Source organism: Neoarius graeffei, chromosome 11 (assembly GCF_027579695.1).
Source record: "Neoarius graeffei isolate fNeoGra1 chromosome 11, fNeoGra1.pri, whole genome shotgun sequence".
Classification (NCBI taxonomy): Eukaryota; Metazoa; Chordata; class Actinopteri; order Siluriformes; family Ariidae; genus Neoarius; species Neoarius graeffei.
The window spans coordinates 73,071,688-73,094,355 of NC_083579.1; the positions used below are offsets into that span (position 1 = coordinate 73,071,688).

The following is a 22,668-nucleotide window of genomic DNA, read 5'->3' on the forward strand; positions in this document are numbered from 1 at the left end:
CTTCCCTCACTCGTGAACAAGATCCCGAGATACTTAAACTCCTCCACTTGAGGCAGGACTTCTCCACCAACCTGGAGAGGGCAAGCCACCCTTTTCCGGTCGAGAACCATGGCCTCGGATTAGGCGGTAGTCGAAGGCAGGGGCCTCGACGACCTGATCCCCGAACACAGCGGCTAGCTGTTGGGACATGGAAAATGTATCATATTATTCATATTTAAGTGAATAATCAATTCAGTCATCATAACTTGGCATTTTTAACCCAAGCAATCAAAAAGAGGAAATTTATTCAATATTTTCACTCATCTGTGAAGGAGGGGCTTTAATTCTTCATGATGGAGTTATTTTATATGGAAATCAATTTTACAAAAGCATTTAAATTATAATTAAAAAAAATTTCCACAGTGGAGGCCAGATAAAGCAAGATGCTATCTTTATTCTTATTAAACATGACAAAAGAAACATTGAGTGTTAGGTAAATGCAAAAAAAAAAAAAGTAAAATTAGAAAATTTATTTTTTGACCATAATGTCCCAAATGAGAGACCAGTTTCTGAGACGGACCCATATAACCAGTAACTAATACTATATTTCCAATATGCAATAAAGTATACTTTTATAAACTAAAAAGTGGACTAGAAGTGTGTAATGAGTAAACCAATAGTATATTTCCAGTATACTGCAAAGTATACTTTCGTAAACTAAAACGTGAACTAGAAGTATAAAACAAGTAAACTCATTGTATATTTCCAGTATACTACTGTATGAAGTGTGTGCTTTTGTAAAGTAAAGAGTGGACTACAAGTATAGAACTAGTAAACTATTAGTATATAAGTTTACTTGTGGTATACCTGCAGTACAAAATAAAAAATACTAGTTGTATACTCAAACTTTACTTCTCTTAGACTTAAAGTAGACTTTTTATAAACTAAAAGTGGGCCAATTTAGTCCCAGGAAGTATTAAATTAGTTTACTTACAAGTATACTTTAAGTACATTGATATCAGGATACTTGGTACACAAAAGTATACTTAAGGAAATATACTTTAATTTTACTTAAGTATACTTAATAAAACGAACTTGAAGTCTACTTCTTTTTGAGAAGGGGATTCACATAGTGAATATTTTATATTATAATATAAAATATGATGGGCGGCACGGTGGTGTAGTGGTTAGCGCTGTCGCCTCACAGCAAGAAGGTCCGGGTTCAAGCCCCGTGGCCGGCGAGGGCCTTTCTGTGTGGAGTTTGCATGTTCTCCCCGTGTCCGCGTGGGTTTCCTCCGGGTGCTCCGGTTTCCCCCACAGTCCAAAGACATGCAGGTTAGGTTAACTGGTGACTCTAAATTGAGCGTAGGTGTGAATGTGAGTGTGAATGGTTGTCTGTGCCTATGTGTCAGCCCTGTGATGACCTGGCGACTTGTCCAGGGTGTACCCCGCCTTTCACCCGTAGTCAGCTGGGATAGGCTTCAGCTTGCCTGCGACCCTGTAGAACAGGATAAAGCGGCTAGAGATAATGAGATGAGATGAGATAAAATATGATACTTTCTGTACAACAGTATACAACCAAATGAAAATGAAATGGCAAGTTGATGTCATTATCAGACTATGACCTGGCTGCTATTCAGCTAAATCAAATAGCTCATGTATTATACACTGAGTTTGTGTCGAGCGGATCAGTTGATACATATCGTGTTGAATGTTGTGAACAAATTCACAGGATGCGTTCATGTTAAAGCTGCACATAACTGTGTGTAAAAAACTGAATTCTACCAACACAATATTATTTATTATGATACATACAGGCCACTTTTTCGATGGAATAAAAACGTGTTCTCTTCCCTTCTAGCGGGTTTCATTCATTTGGTTTGATAGCATGCAATATTGCTAGCATATTGCTTAGCCTATTTGTATTACATCACTCTACCCAATAGAGAATAAGCGTTGAATATGGTTTACGATGTTGCATGGTTGTCAAGACGGCATGACGTCACATGTCAGAGACATAAAACTTCCACGCTAGCAAGTGAGCGACTGGGAAAATTTGTCAACAAACATGGCTGCCAGGTTTACTCTGTTAAATACCAAAGAGTTTGAGAGAATTTTGAAAAAGAAAGACGTGTTGAACACCCGAAAGGAATGTGTATGTTTCATAATAATAATAATAATAATATTGGTTGGCTATTTTTCATGGTATATCAGATATATTCCATTCAGCTACTCAGCTTCGACTCGTTCAGTATCATGCTAGCTGAATGGGATATATCTGATATACCACGAAAAAAAGCCAGACAATACCATGGCGTGGCGTCCGTCATCCGTCCATCGTCCACAATTCAGTTAAATCGTATCTCCTCCGTCAGTTCTTCACGGATTTCTGTTCCGATTGTTTTGTTTGAAAGAACTCATCACTCCACACAAAACTTGGTCATTGTTTTGTCAAATTTTTTGCTAACGAGTTACTAATTAGGCCAAATTAACAAATTTTCCAGGCCCCTCACTAGAATTGTATCTCCTCTGATTTCTCTTCCGATTTCAGTTCTGATCGATGTTTTGGGTCGATCTTCTCTTGGGGAACAAAACCGGGTCGTCTGTTTGTTGATTTTCCGGTTGTAAACAATTTGTTTACAACTTTATTTATTTTCGGTTAAATCGTATCTCCTCCCTCTGTCAGTTCTCAATGGATTTCAGTTCTGATTGTTTTATTTAAAAGAACTCGACGTTCTGCACAAAACTTGGTCGTTGTTTTGTCAAATTATTTGCTAATGAACTGCTAATTAGGTCAACTTAACAAATTTTGGGACTTCTCATTTAAATCGTATGTCTTCTCGCAGTTCTCATCCAATTTCAGTTCTGATCGATTTTTTGGGTCGAGCTTCCCTTGAGGAACAAAACTTGGTCATCTGTCTGCTGATTTTCCTGTTGTAAACAATTTGTTTATAACTGTGTTTATTTTCAGTTAAATCGTATCTCCTCCCTCCTTCAGTTCTCGATGGATTTCGGTTCTGATTGTTTTATTTGAAAGAACTCGACCTTCTGCACAAAACTCGGTCGTTGTATTGTCAATTTTTTCCTAACATCTCATCTCATCTCATTATCTGTAGCCGCTTCATCCTGTTCTACAGGGTCGCAGGCAAGCTGGAGCCTATCCCAGCTGACTACGGGTGAAAGGCGGGGTACACCCTGGACAAGTCGCCAGGTCATCACAGGGCTGACACATAGACACAGACAACCATTCACACTCACATTCACACCTACGGTCAATTTAGAGTCACCAGTTAACCTAACCTGCATGTCTTTGGACTGTGGGGGAAACCGGAGCACCCGGAGGAAACCCACGCGGACACGGGGAGAACATGCAAACTCCACACAGAAAGGCCCTCGCCGGCCACGGGGCTCGAACCCGGACCTTCTTGCTGTGAGGCGACAGCGCTAACCACTACACCACCGTGCCGCCAATTAGTAATATATATTTTTTAATTTTTTTATTTATTAGCTTTTTGCCATAGCAAGATCTATAAATGTACATACATTATGGCTTGGAAACCACTACAGCTTGCGCCAATTACAGTGGCATGTCTTTGAATAAGTTAAGTTGTTAAGTTGAATAAGGTCAACTTAAAGAGTTTTCTTCTGACTAGAATTGTATCTCCTCTCTCATTTATCATGCAAATTCAGTTCCGATTGATGTTTTGGGTTGATCTTCTTTCGGGGAACAAAATTTAGTCCTTTGTTGAGTTTCCTGTTGTAAGTAATTTGTCAGGCGGCACGGTGGTGTAGTGGTTAGCGCTGTCGCCTCACAGCAAGAAGGTCCGGGTTCGAGCCCCGGGGCCGGCGAGGGCCTTTCTGTGCGGAGTTTGCATGTTCTCCCCGTGTCCGCGTGGGTTTCCTCTGGGTGCTCCGGTTTCCCCCACAGTCCAAAGACATGCAGGTTAGGTTAACTGGTGACTCTAAATTGACCGTAGGTGTGAATGTGAGTGTGAATGGTTGTCTGTGTCTATGTGTCAGCCCTGTGATGACCTGGCAACTTGTCCAGGGTGTACCCCGCCTTTCGCCCGTAGTCAGCTGGGATAGGCTCCAGCTTGCCTGCGACCCTGTAGAAGGATAAAGCGGCTAGAGATAATGTGATGTGTGATGTGATGTGTAAACTAGAGTGCTACATACAGTATAATGTGTGTAATTTTTCTCCACATTCCTTCTAAGAGTGTGTGCTGAGGCTTTTAATCGTTTGAATTTTGCAGGAATTAGATCAGATTTGTGATTCTCTGATTTAGGACTTGACAATGAAATGAAATGATATATGTACTGTATGTTCTTCAGAAAAATTTTCAGTTCTCTTTTCCACAGGGTCCCAGCTAGCACCACAGACTCCTGGAAACTTGTCTGACACTGGCTCCAACTCCAGCATGAACCAGATTCCCATGGCTCAGGACCGAGGTAAATAAAACAGAAATCGCATCCAGGATTTGACCCAAATGAACGCTGTTCCCTGTAATGAAACAGTCTGTAAATTTAAAGTACAAAACAGCACCGAGCTCAAAGCTCAGCGTGTCCTCCTGCGAGGACGTCCTGGCATTGGAATGCTGACTTTCCAAGGGTCTGAATGAAAAATCAAATTTCAGTCCTTGCTCAGGTACTGTACATTACTGTACGTGGTGCCTTCATGATCTCTAGAAGAGTGTGTGGTTCTCATTATGTCATCTCATCTCATTATCTCTAGCCGCTTTATCCTGTTCTACAGGGTCGCTGGAGCCTATCCCAGCTGACTGTGGGCGAAAGGCGGGGTACACCCTGGACAAGTCGCCAGGTCATCACAGGGCTGACACATAGACACAGACAACCATTCACACTCACATTCACACCTACGCTCAATTTAGAGTCACCAGTTAACCTAACCTGCATGTCTTTGGACTGTGGGGGAAACCGGAGCACCCGGAGGAAACCCACGCGGACACGGGGAGAACATGCACACTCCGCACAGAAAGGCCCTCGCCGGCCACGGGGCTCGAACCCAGGACCTTCTTGCTGTGAGGCGACAGCGCTAACCACTACACCACCGTGCCGCCGGTTCTCATTATGCTGGATAAAAAAATATATATGTCGTGCTGGTACAGTACGCAGCCCTGAGAGCTCGCTGTATTTCTATAAAATTCAAGTTGAGCAGCTGTTTTCTTCCTCTTTTATCACTCAGATTGTTGTTGCCCAGCTTTTTGAGCCAGGCGTGATGTGGTGGTGGTGGCAGGCGAGGGGAGGGGAGGGGAGGGGAGGGGAGCGGAGGGGGAGTGTGAATGCATTATTTGCTTTTAGCACTGTCTGCGCAGCGTTCCTCTCTCCTCCATCCATTTTCCAGGCAATTTGAAATGCGGTATTACACTGTTGTTTTTTTTCTGTTGTTTTTTTTTCCGAACTCCCTTACATTAATGGAAGCAAAACATTACAATAATGTCCCCCGTTAAAGCTGCGCTCTCTGGCAGCCTAAGCACTTTCAACCCTCGTCTCATCATCCGAGGCCGGTAGACAGCCAGCCGGGTTCTGCTTCCCAAGCAGAACAGAGTGCATGGGGAGATGATTGACCGCGCGTGTGTGTGTGTGTGTGTGTGTGTCTGAAAGGCTCCACTCAATAAAAAAAGCTGGGCGTCTGCTCGACACACACATTCTTACGAAGCTTGAGTGGAGAGCAGCGCCGGCGCTGGCGCTGGCACTCGCTGCTCTACTGAACATTTCCATTTAGCCTAATCTACAATATTAGTGTGCAGCGCAGCCCATACAAAGCCAAACTTTCCCATCTGAGTGGATTGTAGACCCTCCCCTCCCCTCCTATGCCTGTTTGCCCAAGGGTTTAAATGTAATAAAGTGCCACTCCATTTAATATCGCGTCCAATCAGGACTGCTCTAAATGTCAGTTTTTTGGTAGCTATTCAGCTTGTGAATGCTCACATAATGTTTTAGATTGTTTCTATTGTAATTTTTTTTCCATTCCCTGCTAATTTCGTTCTTGTTAATTCACAGCGTAAGAGGGAATTAAGTGATAAAGCTCCTCATTTATCACCCACCAGTCGCACCTATGTGCCAGGGTTTAGAAATACCATTGCCTCTGAAAATTGCTGGAATTGTTTTGGAGTTTTTTTTTTTTTCCCCCGCATATTTTTTTTTTTTTTCAAGAAGAGAGTGGAAAAGATTCTCATATCTGTTTGAAGGCGCTGATTAATTTCCTATAACGTCACCTCTGTAATTCGAATCACAGATTTATATTAATGCTACAGTATATTCGTTTCTATAGCGACAACTTACACTGGGACTTCAGGGAGAGCGGACAATTCATTTACGTTAATCATAAATGAATACACAGTGCGTTATTTAACAAAGAAAAATGTCTAATCGTTGAGCTGGTATTCTGCAAGGAGACGTTAATTTCACATTTAAGGAAGGAATCTCCAGCGTAAGCACGTTGTAACGGTGAGTAAGTCTTCAGAAGACGTTTTTCTAGCATTTTCCGGTTTCTGAGTAACATAATCTTTTTTTTCAGCTTGTAAGGGAACTGTTATTGCTGCGACGGTGTGTCTGTCGTCCATACCTTCCTCTCCACGGGAACTGGGATGATGTAATGAAAAAGCTGCATGACTGAAACTAAAATGACAAATGTGACAAAAAAAAAAATTGGTTCAGAATGGCCAAAAAATATTATAAAAGAACTCGTTTAAGAAATGAATAATTCCCCGTTGAAAACTCAACTAAAAAGAATGCAAATACAGTAATAAATAAATAAATAATACTGTAAATTATGTTTACATGCACAAAATATTGTTTTTCCCCTTATTCCAAAAAAATTACGACATTCCTAATAAGCTGTTCACAGGGCGAATGAAAGTGAATATTCCACTCATATTCCCGTTTACATGAAGCCATGCGTTACTAATAGAACAATTAATGAATTTAGAGTCACGTGGCCCTAAATTCGCCGCTATTTTTTCCTGCTTCACCATGACCCAATTCAAGATACTGCGTCATGCATCACGTGGTGGGCTTTCCCCGTTCATTGTGGGATACAAATTTGAAACAGGAGAGAAAAATGCAGGCCGTGAATGAAACGTGAAAGAGCGACTACAGTAACGGAAAGCGAGAAGAAAAGGCGTTATGTTATATACGAAGGAAAGGAAACGCAGGACCAAACTAAGAAAAAATATCGGCGCTCAGCGAGCACCTCGGTGTGGTCAGCTGTTCGTTTAGCGACAGAATGATGGAACTGTCAGTGCACGCTCAAAGGTAAACCTGTAGATGGCAGTAATGCGACAGTGTGGATGCCAGTTGCCGTAAAACCCAAAAGAAGAAGAAGGTACAGTAAACCTGCGCATGCGCACACGGACTTCCTCTGTCTGCTTGACTGCACGAAGCGAGCGGTTTCATGCACATTATTTGCTTTAATGCCCTCAAATTAAATAACTTCCCAGCCTCATACACATATGTCTAGTTGGTTTGTGTTAAACGCAAAAAGTTGACCATAAACAGGCAAGTTTGCAAGCGTGTTGCAAGCTGCTGTAAAAACACATTCCGAGGCATATTCGGAATTCGTTATACAGGCTTGTAGTACTCGAGTCCAGGACTCGTGCCCTAATTTTAAGAAATTGTGACTCAACTTGAATTTGAGCACTGATGACTTGGACTCGGACTTATGCATTAACTGCATTCGGACTCGTAAATTAGAGACGAGGACTTGGATTTTGTCTTTATTTTTTGTAACATGCCATAATAATTTGGCATAAGATATTTATATCTACATTAATTTTTATACGAATTTTGTGCAAAAATGTCAACCTTGGCATGTGCACCAGATAGACTCTCGGGCGCGTTCCGGACAGCGCGTGCGCCAAGAAGACTCTCGCGCATACTGTAAACAACTCACACCTGCACAGGATTAAGGAGCAATCAGTACGCCGATATAAAACCTGTGAAAGTGCACTTACTTTGCGAAGTATTGAGTTGCGTTACTGATACATTACCAAGCCTTATTTCCTTGTTTGGTTTCCTGATCCCTGATTTCCTGTTTCTCGGCTTTGATTCTGCCGAGTCTACGATAGCCTGTTTGTGCCTCGCTTGACCTATTGCCTGTTTCACCGTTTTACGATTTTGCCTGCCGTTCTGGATTGTTTACCGTCTTCACTTGTATTAATAAACGCACCTTCTGCACTTACATCCATCTCCCAACCATCTCTGACAGAATACTTCACACTCCCTGATAAAGAGAAGCACATTCACCTGTTCATATGTCATGTTCAGGAACAAACTAACGTTAATGGTGCTAAAACAGCCACCGTCACATGGTGCGGTTGGAGTCTTGTTCTCGGACTCGGCTTGAAATTTTCTTTAATGACTCGGATTTGAACACTGGGGACTCGAGACTGGACTCAGACTTGAGGTTTAGTGACTCGACTACAACACTGGCGCTATATACGTGTCCAGAGGATGCTTCTAAAACACACACACACAAAAAAATTGGGATATTTCACGTCTTAACCTGAAAATGCCACATAAGAAACAAGGGGATACAATAACGGGCTGTTTTGTTTTACTTTTTGTATGTCACGTAGTTCCATGTGTGTTCCCTATGTTGTATCAAAGTATTGGTGTCTTCAGTATTGTTCTGCGGTATAGAAAATGGTAATACAACAAACACTGATACAAATCACTGATACTGTATAAATCCCTTAAAGCTAGACGTCCTTTCGATTTCATAAAATCGGTGAAATTTAGATCCTTCTGAAATTTGGTCATTGTGATATGTTTATTTCTGTAATATCTAAAAAAACCAAAAAAACAGGCCATTCTGTGGCTGGGAAGTTATTTAATTTGAGGGGATTAAAGCAAATAACGTGCATGAACTCGCTCGCTTCGCGCAGTCAAGCAGACAGAAGAAGTCCGTGTGCGCATGCACAGCTTTACCTTCTTCTTCTTTTGGGTTTTACAGCAGCTGGCATCCACAGTGTCACATTACTGCCATCTACAGGTTTACCTTTGAGCATGCACTGACAGTTCCATCATTCTGTCACTAAACGAACAGCTGATCACACCGAGGTGCTCGCTGAGCGCCGATATTTATTAGTTTGGTTCTGCGTTTCTTTTCCTTCGCATATAACATAACGTCTTTTCTTCTCGCTTTCCGTTACTGTAGTCGGTCTTTCACGTTTCATTCGCACACTCACGTCCTCCATTTTTCTCTGCTGCTTCAAATTTGTATCCCACAATGCCTTGTGCGAACAGGGAAAGCCCACCACGTCATGCGTGACGCAGTATCTTGTATTGGGCCATGGTGAAGCAGGAAAAAAATAGCAGAGAATTTTGGGCCACGTGACTCGAAATTCATTAATTGTTCGATTTTAAAAAAACTAATAAAATTGGAAGTCTGTGATTCGAATTCAGTAGCTTTCGGTCCACTAAACAAAAATAATTAGTTGTCAGGGAAAATAATTTTCATGACCTACACTTGAAAATCTGAAAGGCGGGCTAGCTTTAAGGATTTAATTTGCACTTTTGAAAATCTACCTCTTCCCTTGGTTCATTGCAAAAAAAAAAAAAAAATCTGAAAATGCTAAATTCGAAATAAGGCCAAATTTGGAGTATCCAAATGGAATATGCTGTTTACATGACCCATATCAAATTCCAAATATTTTCGTATTCGGAATAATATTGGAACATTAGTGTGCATGTAAACGTACTACCTGACAATATAATGATTCTGAATCTCACTGTTTTTTTTTCCGCACCAATGCCTCCTCTAGCTTGCTCATTATGAATCTTAATCTCATCTCATTATCTGTAGCCGCTTTATCCTGTTCTACAGGGTCGCAGGCAAGCTGGAGCCTATCCCAGCTGACTACGGGCGAAAGGCGGGGTACACCCTGGACAAGTCGCCAGGTCATCACAGGGCTGACACATAGACACAGACAACCATTCACACTCACATTCACACCTACGCTCAATTTAGAGTCACCAGTTAACCTAACCTGCATGTCTTTGGACTGTGGGGGAAACCGGAGCACCCGGAGGAAACCCACGCGGACACGGGGAGAACATGCAAACTCCTCACAGAAAGGCCCTCGCCAGCCACGGGGCTCGAACCCGGACCTTCTTGCTGTGAGGCGACAGCGCTAACCACTACACCACCGTGCCGCCCTGAATCTTAATCTACATCCAGATTTCTGTTGCGCTGCATTAAAACCATTATACAAATGAAATTAATTTGAGCTGAATTCCCTCACAAAGCCCTGTTTTTGTTTTGTTTTTTTCTTATCCAACTACTATGATGATGATGATGATGATGATGAGTCCAGTTTCGCATCTTTCCTGCATTTGTTCTACAGGCTTCATGCGGAGGAATCAAAACCAGTATGGTCCTCAGCAGACAGGACCGCCCATGTCCCCACATCTGTCTACCAGGAACCAGATGCAGCATGGGATGAGCGTCTATCAGCAGAACTCCACGGGTCCCTACGGACCTCCGAGTGGTCCCTACGGCCCACAAGGTACCCACTGGTCTCGTGTCTTTCATAATCAATTCGCCGGATGTTGATTATTTTTCCATAATCTCAACGTGTCGACATATAGTACTGTGCAAAAGCCTTAGGCACATGTAAAGAAATGCTGGAGACCAAAAATGGCTTAAAAATAATGAAATGAAATGTTTCAACATTTAAAAAAAATACTATCAACAGTAATCAGTAAGCTGTAATAAATGAAACAGGGTCAGTATTTGGTGTGAGACGAACCTTTGCTTTAAAAAAAAAATAGTCTGAGGTCCGGTGAGTGCAGTTTTATAAAGAAATGAGCTGTAGGTTTTACTGGGCATCTTACAGAACCAGCCACAGTGACACAGTTCTTCTGGACACTTTGACTGTCACACTCACTTCTTCATTTTGCACCAAAACCCGGTAGCCTTCATTATGTTTTTTCTTTTTTAATCAGAAAAGTGATCTCTTATGGAATATGCTGCTCAGAAACACACTTTTTTTTTTCCGTAACATTTTATTTTGTGCTGGAAAAAAAAAAAAAGTCTCGCCAGGCAAAACAAACCTCGCCCGGTAGCACTTATGATGAATATGAAGGAAGATATCGCGAAAAAAAAAAAGGTACCCTATGAGTACATGTGGCGACTGCTTATAAATAAAATAATTTTCTGATCCCATGTCCGTACAGTAAATATAGCATATAGATTTGCTCTATGAGGCAGTAGCCACAAAAATGAAGCGTAATCCAAAATTGAACAATTTAAAAATCACAGAAGTAAAATATACCAAGTGTCTGTACTTTATATTATTCGACTTTTACCTCTTACAGTTTTCGAAACTGAAATCTCCGAACTGAGGCTGACACACACACACTGTCGCCATGACCCAAACTCTTATTTCCCGGAAATGGCCCGGCGCTAGAGCTCAGTGGAACGCACTTCCCCTCTGTAATAAGCATAAACATGTCTGAAAGCAATTTCTTTAGTCTCGTCTATTTATTTCGAATGGTGAACCGAATTGTATTCACTCACCGGCCATTTTAATCAGAACACGTGTATGTGCGTGTGCAGTGTGCGATTGTTACACTCTTACGTTCTTACAGCATGATGACATAGTGGCTAGCACCTCTATATGAGGCAGTAGACACAACAAAAACCTTGACCTTGACCGGATGACCCTCAAAATGTTGGAGGCTCTATTTGAGACTAATGCCCATCTATCCTGAAAGTTTCATGAAGATTGGTCCAGACGTTTTCCTGTAATATCGTTTACAAAAAAAAAAAAGAAGAAACCCGACTGAAAACTACCTCGCCCCCTGGTGGACTCCGTCCCGGGTGAGAAAAAAAAAATGAACGTTTGGAAGTCTAAAATGTTTTTGTACTGACTTGATAATGTAGAAGTAAAAAAATAGAAATCTATAACAAAGTTTGTATGAAGAAAACGTATCTCAGACCACGTTTCTTTCGATGCTGAGGTCGGTAAAAGAATTGGAAAGGCAGCAACCAGCATGGCCAAGCTCTCCCCTCGGGTGTGGGAGAATAAGAAGCTTACCACTACTACCAAAATCGCTGTCTATCGCGCTTGCATCGTGAGTACCCTGCTATACGGCAGCGAGTCTTGGGCTTGTCAGGAGAAATACTTGCACGCCTTCCACATGAGGTGTTTACGCTGCATTCTGTCCATCTCATGGACAGACAAGGTCCCCAACAGCACACTACTTGATAGAGCAGGCATCCCCTCAATGTATACCCTCCTCAGACAATGTAGGATGAGATGGTTGGGCCATTTCAGGCAAATGAAGGATGGTCGCATCCCCAAGGATCTCCTGTATGGAGAGCTGGAACTCGGGTCGAGGGCTGTCGGAAGACCAAAGCTACACTTTCGAGACGTCTGCAGAGTAGACATGCTTGCAATCGGTCTTCCAGTGGACGACTGGGAACGTCTTGCGGCAGATTCGTAGTGTCTGGAAGGCCGCTTGCAGTGAAGCATTTGAAGTCGAGAGAAAAGGCTCAATGATGAGGCCGACGCAAAAAGAGCCAGGAGAAAGGTCACTGCAGGAGTTCCATCGGCAGCAGCCCATGTCTGTCCAACTTGCCATTGCGTCTGCTGCTCTAGGATCGGGCTAGTAAGCCATCGAAGAAAATGCAGACCTGTTTACTCCTACGATTTGTCCGTAGTTCCTACGATTTTTCAAAACAAAATACGGACTACGAATTCTTGTCCAAAAACTACGATTTATGGCCGAAATGTTGCCAAATGTTTCATGACTTACTTTATAATCATATTTATTGTGGGAATCGAACATCGATCGTATAGTCATGGGCGCGGCCATGTTTAATCACGTTTAAGCCACGTTTACCGTACGTTGCATTGAATGCCATAATTGAGTTGCCATAAATGCATGTTCAGTTATTAACCAATGTCAAACTTTGTTGACTTGAAATTAAACTTTTTTGATGTTGACATTTTTTTTCTTGTTTTGTCAAGTTGCCAGGTATCAATGACTTGTGATTTGTTAGTAAAGAGTGTGAGATCAGTATAGCTGCCAATCAAGTATTAAGTAGCCTATTAGAGCATAGTATGGTCTCTGAAATCTCATCTCATTATCTCTAGCCGCTTTATCCTTCTACAGGGTCGCAGGCAAGCTGGAGCCTATCCCAGCTGACTACGGGCGAAAGGTGGGGTACACCCTGGACAAGTCGCCAGGTCATCACAGGGCTGACACATAGACACAGACAACCATTCACACTCACATTCACACCTACGGTCAATTTAGAGTCACCAGTTAACCTAACCTGCATGTCTTTGGACTGTGGGGGAAACCGGAGCACCCGGAGGAAACCCACGTGGACACAGGGAGAACATGCAAACTCCACACAGAAAGGCCCTTGCCGGCCCCGGGGCTCGAACCCAGGACCTTCTTGCTGTGAGGCGACAGCGCTAACCACTACACCACCGTGCCGCCGGTCTCTGAAATATTTTTTCTTATTGTAGCATCCTAAATAAGTATTACTGCTAGTCTTCTGGTTATTTCAGAGATACTGAAATAATGAAATGTACAGTATGAGGAGTCAACAAGTAGACCTTAGAGTCTAGGCTTGGTAATATGAGGATTATGGAGCAGATCAAGAATCTTACATAGGTTTGCTTTTTGGTTCTCACAGGTGCTTAACTTGACAGAAAAAATAAGACCAGTGCTAGATTTTAATTTTTAAAATTTTGTTCATGTAATCTATCACTTACTTTCAACTTGAATGAGTACTATTATCTAATAGGCTGCTTTCTACTTTTTGCCTTCGATACAATACATAGATTGGACCCCAGTAAAATTCCTACTGACAGCTTACCAAAACTACTGACAAGATACTGCAAGACTACTGACAGGGCAAATTTGGGGTAAACAGGTCTGAAAATGCTTGAACCGGACCTGAATGTTGCGATCCATGCACTCCTCATGGATTTCGTCCGATGGCTGCCGGAATGAATTTAAAAAAAAAAAAAGGCGCCTAAGACTTTTGCGCAGTCCTGTATTTAACCTTCATCCTACCAAGTGGGGTCCATCTGGACCCCGCACCTATATGTTTGTTTGCCATTTTAAAAATATGTGACATACTGCCTCACCGTTTTATGAATTTGTCGGAATTTATGTCTTAATTAAAACACTAAAGCACCGGAAGATCAGCTTTTTGCATTGTGAAGGTATAATTAATTTGTTACTGGGGTCCAACCGGACCCCAGAGTAAAGTTTATCTGTCTTTCATTTTATAATTGAATAGCACACTGAAAGTTAACTTCTTTTATTTCTTTTATGTTCCATAATGAAACTACCAAGGCATTCCTTCTTGGGGTCCGTGTGGACCCCACTGCTGCAATAAGCACAGGCTGCAAAACAAAAGCCCTAAATTATTTTCCAATTACTTTTTTGTTTTAAATTCTGTAAGAAAAGACCTAAGTTGTAATCCAGAATGTTTTACAGCTGCATGAGCTGCAAAAATCATGTATATAATGCCAATTTTTTTTTTTTGTGGCGCTATAATTTGCTACGGGGCGGCACGGTGGTGTAGTGGTTAGCGCTGTCGCCTCACAGCAAGAAGGTCCGGGTTCGAGCCCCGTGGCCGGCGAGGGCCTTTCTGTGCGGAGTTTGCATGTTCTCCCCGTGTCCGCGTGGGTTTCCTCCGGGTGCTCCGGTTTCCCCCACAGTCCAAAGACATGCAGGTTAGGTTAACTGGTGACTCTAAATTGAGCGTAGGTGTGAATGTGAGTGTGAATGGTTGTCTGTGTCTATGTGTCAGCCCTGTGATGACCTGGCGACTTGTCCAGGGTGTACCCCGCCTTTCGCCCGTAGTCAGCTGGGATAGGCTCCAGCTTGCCTGCGACCCTGTAGAAGGATAAAGCGGCTAGAGATAATGAGATGAGATGAGATAATTTGCTACATGTATGCTAGTTATTGCAATATTATTGCAATGTTATTGCATTGATATTCAGCCATAGTGGATTTTGTTCTTCAATAAAGTTATGTCTGTTTGCTGCATTGAATTGGTTCTTACTGCATTGATTTCAAAGTATTCCCTCCTGGGGTCCATACGGACCCCGCCTGGTAGTTTGCGTATGTAAAATTGGCTGGTAGGATGAAGGTTAAGTGTGTTCTTTATGCCTTGGGCCCTTTAGTGTATTGCTGTTATTAATACAAGATGTTCTGAACAAAACTTATCTGGTGATTTTGTCTTTATCAGCTTTAATTTTACAGAAAAGTATTGGGGTCCAAACGGACCCCACATGGTAAGATTAAGGTGTAAAATAGCATGGTAGGATGAGGGTTAACTATATATCCAAGCAAGATGAGTAATATGTAGGTGTGTATGCCTCAGTCAGCATTACTTCTCTATCCAGCTGAATGTTCAGTCTTACAGAAAGGATGAATAGAGCCGAGGTTTGAGGGGTCGGTAAGAATATTCATGAAGCTGAACCACCTCACTCGCTCTTTTCCATTTCCGCTGGACGAATGAAATAAAAATGAAACTCGCGGCCGTTATTAAAAGCTGCACCCTGAAATTAATTTTAATGCTCCGCTTAATTATGAGAGGTCAGTGCTTTAAGTGTCACCCTCTATAAAATGTAGACTGTACAGATGACTTCATTAAAATCACCGTGTGCCGGTAGAGGAGGTCAGGCTCATTTTGCGGCTTCTCTGACCTCTTCTGGCCTGCCTCAAGCTTCAAGGACAAAAGGAATCAAAAGGCTGTGGTTATACATCGTTGCTGTAGAAACAGAAACGTCCAGTCGAACAGCGGTCTTCCTTTCCTGACTGCACCGACCCCTGGCTAAAGCACGAGTCAAGTCTTGCGTTCTCCTGAAATAGTCTCCTGTACTGCCAAGGAATAATTACAGTAATAATGGAAGAATTTTTTTTGGGGGGGGGGGGGGATTAGGGGAAAAGATATTTCAGTCTCACTCACTGAATATCAACATGCGTTGTTGTTTTTTTTTGTTTGCTTTTTTTTTTCCTGGCTGAGTAGATAAGACCATATGTTAGTATTTATGATGCTGTTATCCTTCAGTGCCACAACAAAGACAATATTATGGAATTCACGTTGTGTGCTTTAATGTGTCAATGTGATAAATGCACCGTCTGTTTTCCTTTCGTAATCTCCCTCAGACCTTCCCTGTTCAACATTGATGAATGGTTCCCTTCGTTTTTGTTTTTTTGTTTTGTTTTTCCCATCCACGCTCTCTATTCTGCAAATGTAGGCGAGTGCGAGGAGAGGAGAGTGACACTAATAATGAGTGCATAAAAAGGCCTAAAGGAAGGAAAGTGAAACCTGGCTTGCATGAAAGCTCGAGTGTGTTTTTTGAAGGGAGTCTGCAGGCCTGTGATAGATTCTTCTTCCTGCTTGGTAACATGTGTGTTGGAGGTTGGCCATCCCCAGAGTCAGGGCATGGAGCTGACGCCAAACCCAGGTTCTGAGAGCCCAGTTGGGTCAGGCCAGGGTGAACGGGCCAGCCAGCTGCTGCTTGTTGTTCTTGATGAAGCGCCAATCTGTTTTCTGTCTTACCTCCTGCCAGAGAATTACTAACCCGTTAAACCAACATGGAAATGCGCTCCAAGCCTCTGATTGCTCTACTGTGGGCTGTTTGGGACGTTGCCTACAGGCAGGAGCTTAGAGCATGTGGGTTTACACATACACAAAATATTTCATGCTTGAATTACAGACTAAGTATGTGTTATCACAAAATCACTTGGTACGCATCCATGAAATGGGTTCTACAGTTTACCAGTACAGTATTAATTAAGCTTCCCAGTTTCCCACAGTCTCTCATGTTCGAGTGCACACCATTCCCCTACAAAACTGTACTTTGTCTATTAATTAACATACAAGGAACAACTTTTTTTTTTTCTCACACGAGTGGCTCGCCTTGTACAACTTGAAAACCGAGAGCTTCTTTTCCTTGCCTTGAAAGGGTAAAAAATTTGGAATTGGAGAGGGCCAAGCAGAGAGCCCTGAGGCATGCCAAATCCGTACTTCACCCGAGATTCCCTGCTGAGAGAGAGCTGCTGAGGTGGCTAGGAGAGAATCTTGGGCCTCAGGCCACAAAAACGGAAAGGTAGCAAAAGCAGCGAGTGAGAAAGGAAAGAAAACTGATGAGTTAGAGAAAAAAAGAGGATGAAATGAGATGTCAGCTGTCAAAAAAAAAAAAAGTGTGTAAAAGTGCGATTTCTCTCAAGGTCTTTCCTCAGAGGTCATGTTCTGCAGTGTTCAGTTGCTCCTGCGCGACAGGAACAAAACAATGCGGGACGAGAACAAGCACCGTTATATCAAGTAGCGCTCATACCAGTTACTCAGTTTATTGTATAATCTATAATCTATTTCCATTCTTTATTCATCAGATGTCTGGGACAATTCATAAACCCACCTTTAAGCATCACTGAATAAAAACGTATTGAAACTAAATGAAGAATTTCAACAGGTTTATAGACGAAAGTTGAAGTTTAATCACAAAATAATTTCTGTAGTAATTTACATGGCGAACTTTTAGTGCTGTTGACCGGAACGAGTGAACGGAGCCTGAGTGAAGAATGCTGAGGAAAGCAGTGTCTCTAATTTGGTCGGTCACAGTCCCCTCTTCTCCTGCGGGAGAGCGAGGATTAAATACAGCTCAGGAAGAGCGTCGCCTGAATGTGTGACCATGCTTTGAATTTCCATGTAATTGGTAACGCACGGCAGTTTCTCCCTCCCTACGGCCCAATACAGACGCCGTACCTTACAATGACGAGCGCTGGGAAAGATGGCAGAGGCTATCTTGAAGGGATGAGACTGATAAAAAAGACTGCTATTCATTTTTTGCTTGAGAAGGCACTAGAATAGCCAATACCACGGGTTTGACTGCTTTGCGGAGAAATAGAACCATGGGCGAGAATGAATCCCCACATCTATTCAGTTATCTGTAGCAGCACTCAGGGTTAAAGATGAGCTCCTCTTTGGCTGTAAAGGACCGAGCTGGAGATTGAGAGGCAGCCCTTATCACCCCTGAAGAGGCGAGGCTGGCCAAGCATCAGCGGACTTTCAGGGAGGAAAAAAGCGAAAAGGTGAAATATCACGAGGCTGGCTGCTGGGTTTTTAGTAAACAAAGATATTTTCGCAGTGCGTAAGCAACAGATATTTCCTTTCAACTTTAATTCAAGAGAGCCTTCAATAAATTGAAAGTCATTCTAAATGACTTATCAATTGCAGATTTTAGTCTACAGTACCAGTCAAAAGTTTGTACACCCCTACTCTATTCATTCATAGGTTTTTCTGTATTTTGACGACAATTATCGCCAGTCCATAATTATCGACACCTTTTCAGATTTACCAATAAACAATTTTACAAAGCTGAGTTTCAGTTACAACAGTTATTATTGGCTAATTAATGAACCGGAAGACCCTTTTTTGATCTTGTCGTCTGATGACGCAGCTCGTTACCAGAGATGGAATTTTTTTAGCACGATCGGCAATTTGAGGAAAACCCAGACATTATGATCGCAGGTAAGCATGGTGGAAAGATCATGGACATGTTCTTACTGATCAAATTCACCGATATTTCATGATCTCCTTGTCGAAACCTACTTTGTAGGTTTCTTACTCTTTCATTTGACAGCCGCCATTTTGTATCTAAACGCGCGTTTGAGAAGTCACGTGAGGTGTCGATAATAGTGATCACTTTCATCGGTGTCCACCATTATCGACACCCTGTGGAATTAAGTGACATTTACAACTGTTATGGATCGATCTTTGCGTAACATTGTTGAAGTAGATGAAGTACTTTTAAAAAAAATAAAAGTGCTGTGATTTATAATAATATTTTTTTATTCATAACAGAATGGAATGTTTATGGATTATTTGGAATCCGATTGCAATAAATAGAATTAGACCAGAATTAAATTCCTAGCATATTTAAAAAAAATTACATTTATTGGTAAACTACAAAACTAGAAATTAATACAAACCCCAACGAATGATTAACAAAATGTGATCTATGAAAAGACTGAGAAAGCGGGTAGAAAGTGGAACAAAAAGATTTTCTGACGCAGGTTAAACATTATCAGTTCATTTCTTTACAAACATTACAATTACTTCCTCATTTACGTAAACGCCGACATCCATATATTTATATAAAAGATATTTTGTACTAAATATAAGTCTATGTCAAACAAATTGTAAATAAAAACTGTTTTGTTAACTTAATACCACATACCGATTTCTTTTTTATATATATAAATAATCATCTGGGTGTCGATAATTGTGGAACAGTGTCGATAACTGTGGACAAAGGTGTCGATAATTGTGAAACAGTGTCACGTGATCTGATAGGCTAAATAATCAGGAATCAACTCATTTTTTTTCTCCGGTGGAAGTTTGAGTAATTATTCATGTACAGTTTACATACTGAAAGTCTTTTCTACTTTTGCAACGGCCAAAAGATCGTTAAGGTGTCGATAATTGCAGCCACCGCTCTACTTTCTACATTGTAGAACAATACTGAAGACATCAAAACTATGAAATAACACATGGAACATATATGGTATGTGGTAAACAAAAAAGTGTTAAACAAAATGTTTTATATTTTAGATCCTTCAAAGTAGCCAGCGTTTACCTTGATGACATTTTGTACACTATTAGCGTTATCTTAACCAGCTTCATGAGTTCGTCACCTGAAATGCTTTTCAATTAACAGGCGTGGCCTTGTCAAAAGTTAATTAGTGCAATTTCTTGCCTTCTTAATGTGTTTGAGATCAAACAGTAAATAGTAAATAGTAATAATAGAGTAAATAGCCCGATTCAACACGACAACTGTAGTAATCCATATATATTATGTCATGAACCGCTCAACTACGTAAAGAGAAGTGACATGTCCTTTAATAAATAAAACTAAAGAAAAACCATTGAATTAGAAGGTGTGTCCAAACTTTTGCCTGGTACTGTACACTATAATATGATATGATTGTGGACCAAATTATTGAGGAAAGTTCAAATTTTAAAAGAAAAAGGCTGAGAAAACAAAAGCCATTTGGAGCAAATACACTTTATTATTATTATTATATTATTATTATTATTGAACTTCTTCCAGAATCTGTGGCAGCCATGAAAAATGGCAAGGAACAAGGTACTGGTGAACAGGGTAATCAGTGTAATCATAGGCGTATTTATAGTTATAAATGATTGCACAAGCACAGGTCTAAGCAGGAAATATGGAAAATGGAGTCCATCCATCCATCCATCCATTGTCTGTAACCGCTTATCCTGTGCAGGGTTGCAGGCAAGCTGGAGCCTATCCCAGCTGACTACGGGCGAAAGGCGGGGTACACCCTGGACAAGTCGCCAGGTCATCACAGGGCTGACACATAGACACAGACAACCATTCACACTCACATTCACACCTACGGTCAATTTAGAGTCACCAGTTAACCTAACCTGCATGTCTTTGGACTGTGGGGGAAACCGGAGCACCCGGAGGAAACCCACGCGGACACGGGGAGAACATGCAAACTCCACACAGAAAGGCCTTCGTCAACCACTGGGCTTGAACCCAGAACCTTCGACAGCGCTAACCACGACACCAGAGTGCCACCCAAAATGGAGTGTCAACTAGAAAACACAAGAAATAAGAAGCAAAGCTCTGAAATTAACAAGATGAATTTAGCACAGTAAGACTTTGCAAAGAGACAGAGAAATGGTCTACATAAAAGGTCTTCATGAAACTGTGGGTATGAGGTGACGAATGATATTTTGGAAAATATCAAAAGTAAATATTCAAAGCTCTCGAGCTGCGTAGTAGTAAAGTGTTCACCGTATTGTCCAGAGATCATGGATTTGAGTCTTTACAATAGCTTTGACATCACGCCGCTGCTCTGAACCGCCGATGCGTTTGTACAGGAGAACAGCATGTTTTCGTTTGGCCTTTCAAGACGTTTAAAAGTGTTTACATAAAACTAGTGTTGATTCAAGAATAAATAACATATTTACGAAATATATTGTTCATGTAGTGCGGCATTGTGATGAGTTTTTACTTTAAGTGTTTTTTTTGTTTGTTTGTTTTTTAATGTTGTGTAATGCAATACACCAAAGTTACGGGCGCCTCCATCTTGGGTTTTTTAGTGATATTCGTGACCGATCTGTGTGTTTTGTTGTTGCTTCCAGCTCACTCACTGTTGGTTCAATCAGCGTCAAACTCATGTTTCCCACCTAGTGGTTGAATTTGTCATGTTGACTTGATTTTCCAATAAAATCAGCTGACCACTTTGCTGTCTAGTGCCCACGCAAGATTGGATCACTGAAGAAAATTTTACGTTGAAGATTTTCATCTATGCAACGATCAATTCCATATAAAGATTTTAAAAAACGTTTTACTGCACAAAAATTCTTGAACATACCCAAGCTTTCAACTCCTTCAGGGGCCTTCATCAGGGATGGGAAGTGACGTCATTCCTTCGAGCATGCAGTGTGCATGCCCAATAAAGTATAAGGTAAGGCGTGTCCGATAGGCCCTTAAGGATTGTGGTTACCCAAATTGGGCCCTTCGGCTGGTGGACATCAAAGGGCGTAGGAGGAAAGATACTGATGTGGAGTCTACGGATAAACCTACGAGTCCCACATAACTTTACCTTATGTGAAAAACCTTTCGGAAAACTTGCGACATGTGTTTTAGGAATATGGGGTTCAGGTCCATTTCAAACCAACTAAGGCCTTACGGCAGTTGTTGGTGGAACCTAAAGGTCCTACCCCTACGAGTGAACGCTGTGGCCCGGTGTATCTAATTAAATGTGAAGGAGGTGTCACGGAACAGTGTAATGCATCTTATGGTGGTGAGACTAAAAGGACGCTCAAATCAAGATGTATGGAGCATTGTAGACTGGGCTCTATGTCTTCTGAAGTCTCCCAACACATTCACAAACATTGTAAGGGACACAGATTTGAATTGGACAGTGTCAAGATATTGGATCAAGATTTGGACTGGTTTAGACGGGGCGTAAAGGAGGCTATTCAGATTAGGGCCTAAACAAGGACGGGTGGAGGTATCAACTACCAGCTGTTTGGAACAATATTTTATCAGGCATGCGCACTGCATGCTCGAAGGAATGACATCACTTCCCATCCCTGATGAAGGCTCCTGAAGGAGTTGAAAGCTTGGGTATCTCATCTCATCTCATCTCATTATCTCTAGCCGCTTTATCCTGTTCTACAGGGTCGCAGGCAAGCTGGAGCCTATCCCAGCTGACTACGGGCGAAAGGCGGGGTACACCCTGGACAAGTCGCCAGGTCATCACAGGGCTGCACATAGACACAGACAACCATTCACACTCACATTCACACCTACGGTCAATTTAGAGTCACCAGTTAACCTAACCTGCATGTCTTTGGACTGTGGGGGAAACCGGAGCACCCAGAGGAAACCCACGCGGACACGGGGAGAACATGCAAACTCCACACAGAAAGGCCCTCGCCGGCCACGGGGCTCGAACCCGGACCTTCTTGCTGTGAGGCGACAGCGCTAACCACTACACCACCGTGCCGCCCCAAGCTTGGGTATGTCCGGGGAAAATTTTGTATCCTTCCTAAAAAAAAAAATCAATGATTTTCCGAACATTTTTTCATTGAGAAAAAAATGAGAAGGCATATAAATATGAGTAATACTGTTTTGA

The 22,668-nt window shown here is 41.9% G+C and overlaps 1 protein-coding gene across 1 annotated transcript in view; it reads left to right on the forward strand.

Annotated features, from left to right (window-relative positions):
* LOC132894622 (AT-rich interactive domain-containing protein 1B-like) overlaps positions 1-22,668 on the forward strand; it is a 657,256-nt gene that overhangs the window by 444,891 nt on the left and 189,697 nt on the right. Inside the window, exons 6-7 of the mRNA XM_060934699.1 lie at positions 4,339-4,428; positions 10,347-10,508. Coding sequence (XP_060790682.1) covers positions 4,339-4,428; positions 10,347-10,508 — 252 coding nt within the window. The remainder of the gene's footprint in view (positions 1-4,338; positions 4,429-10,346; positions 10,509-22,668) is intronic.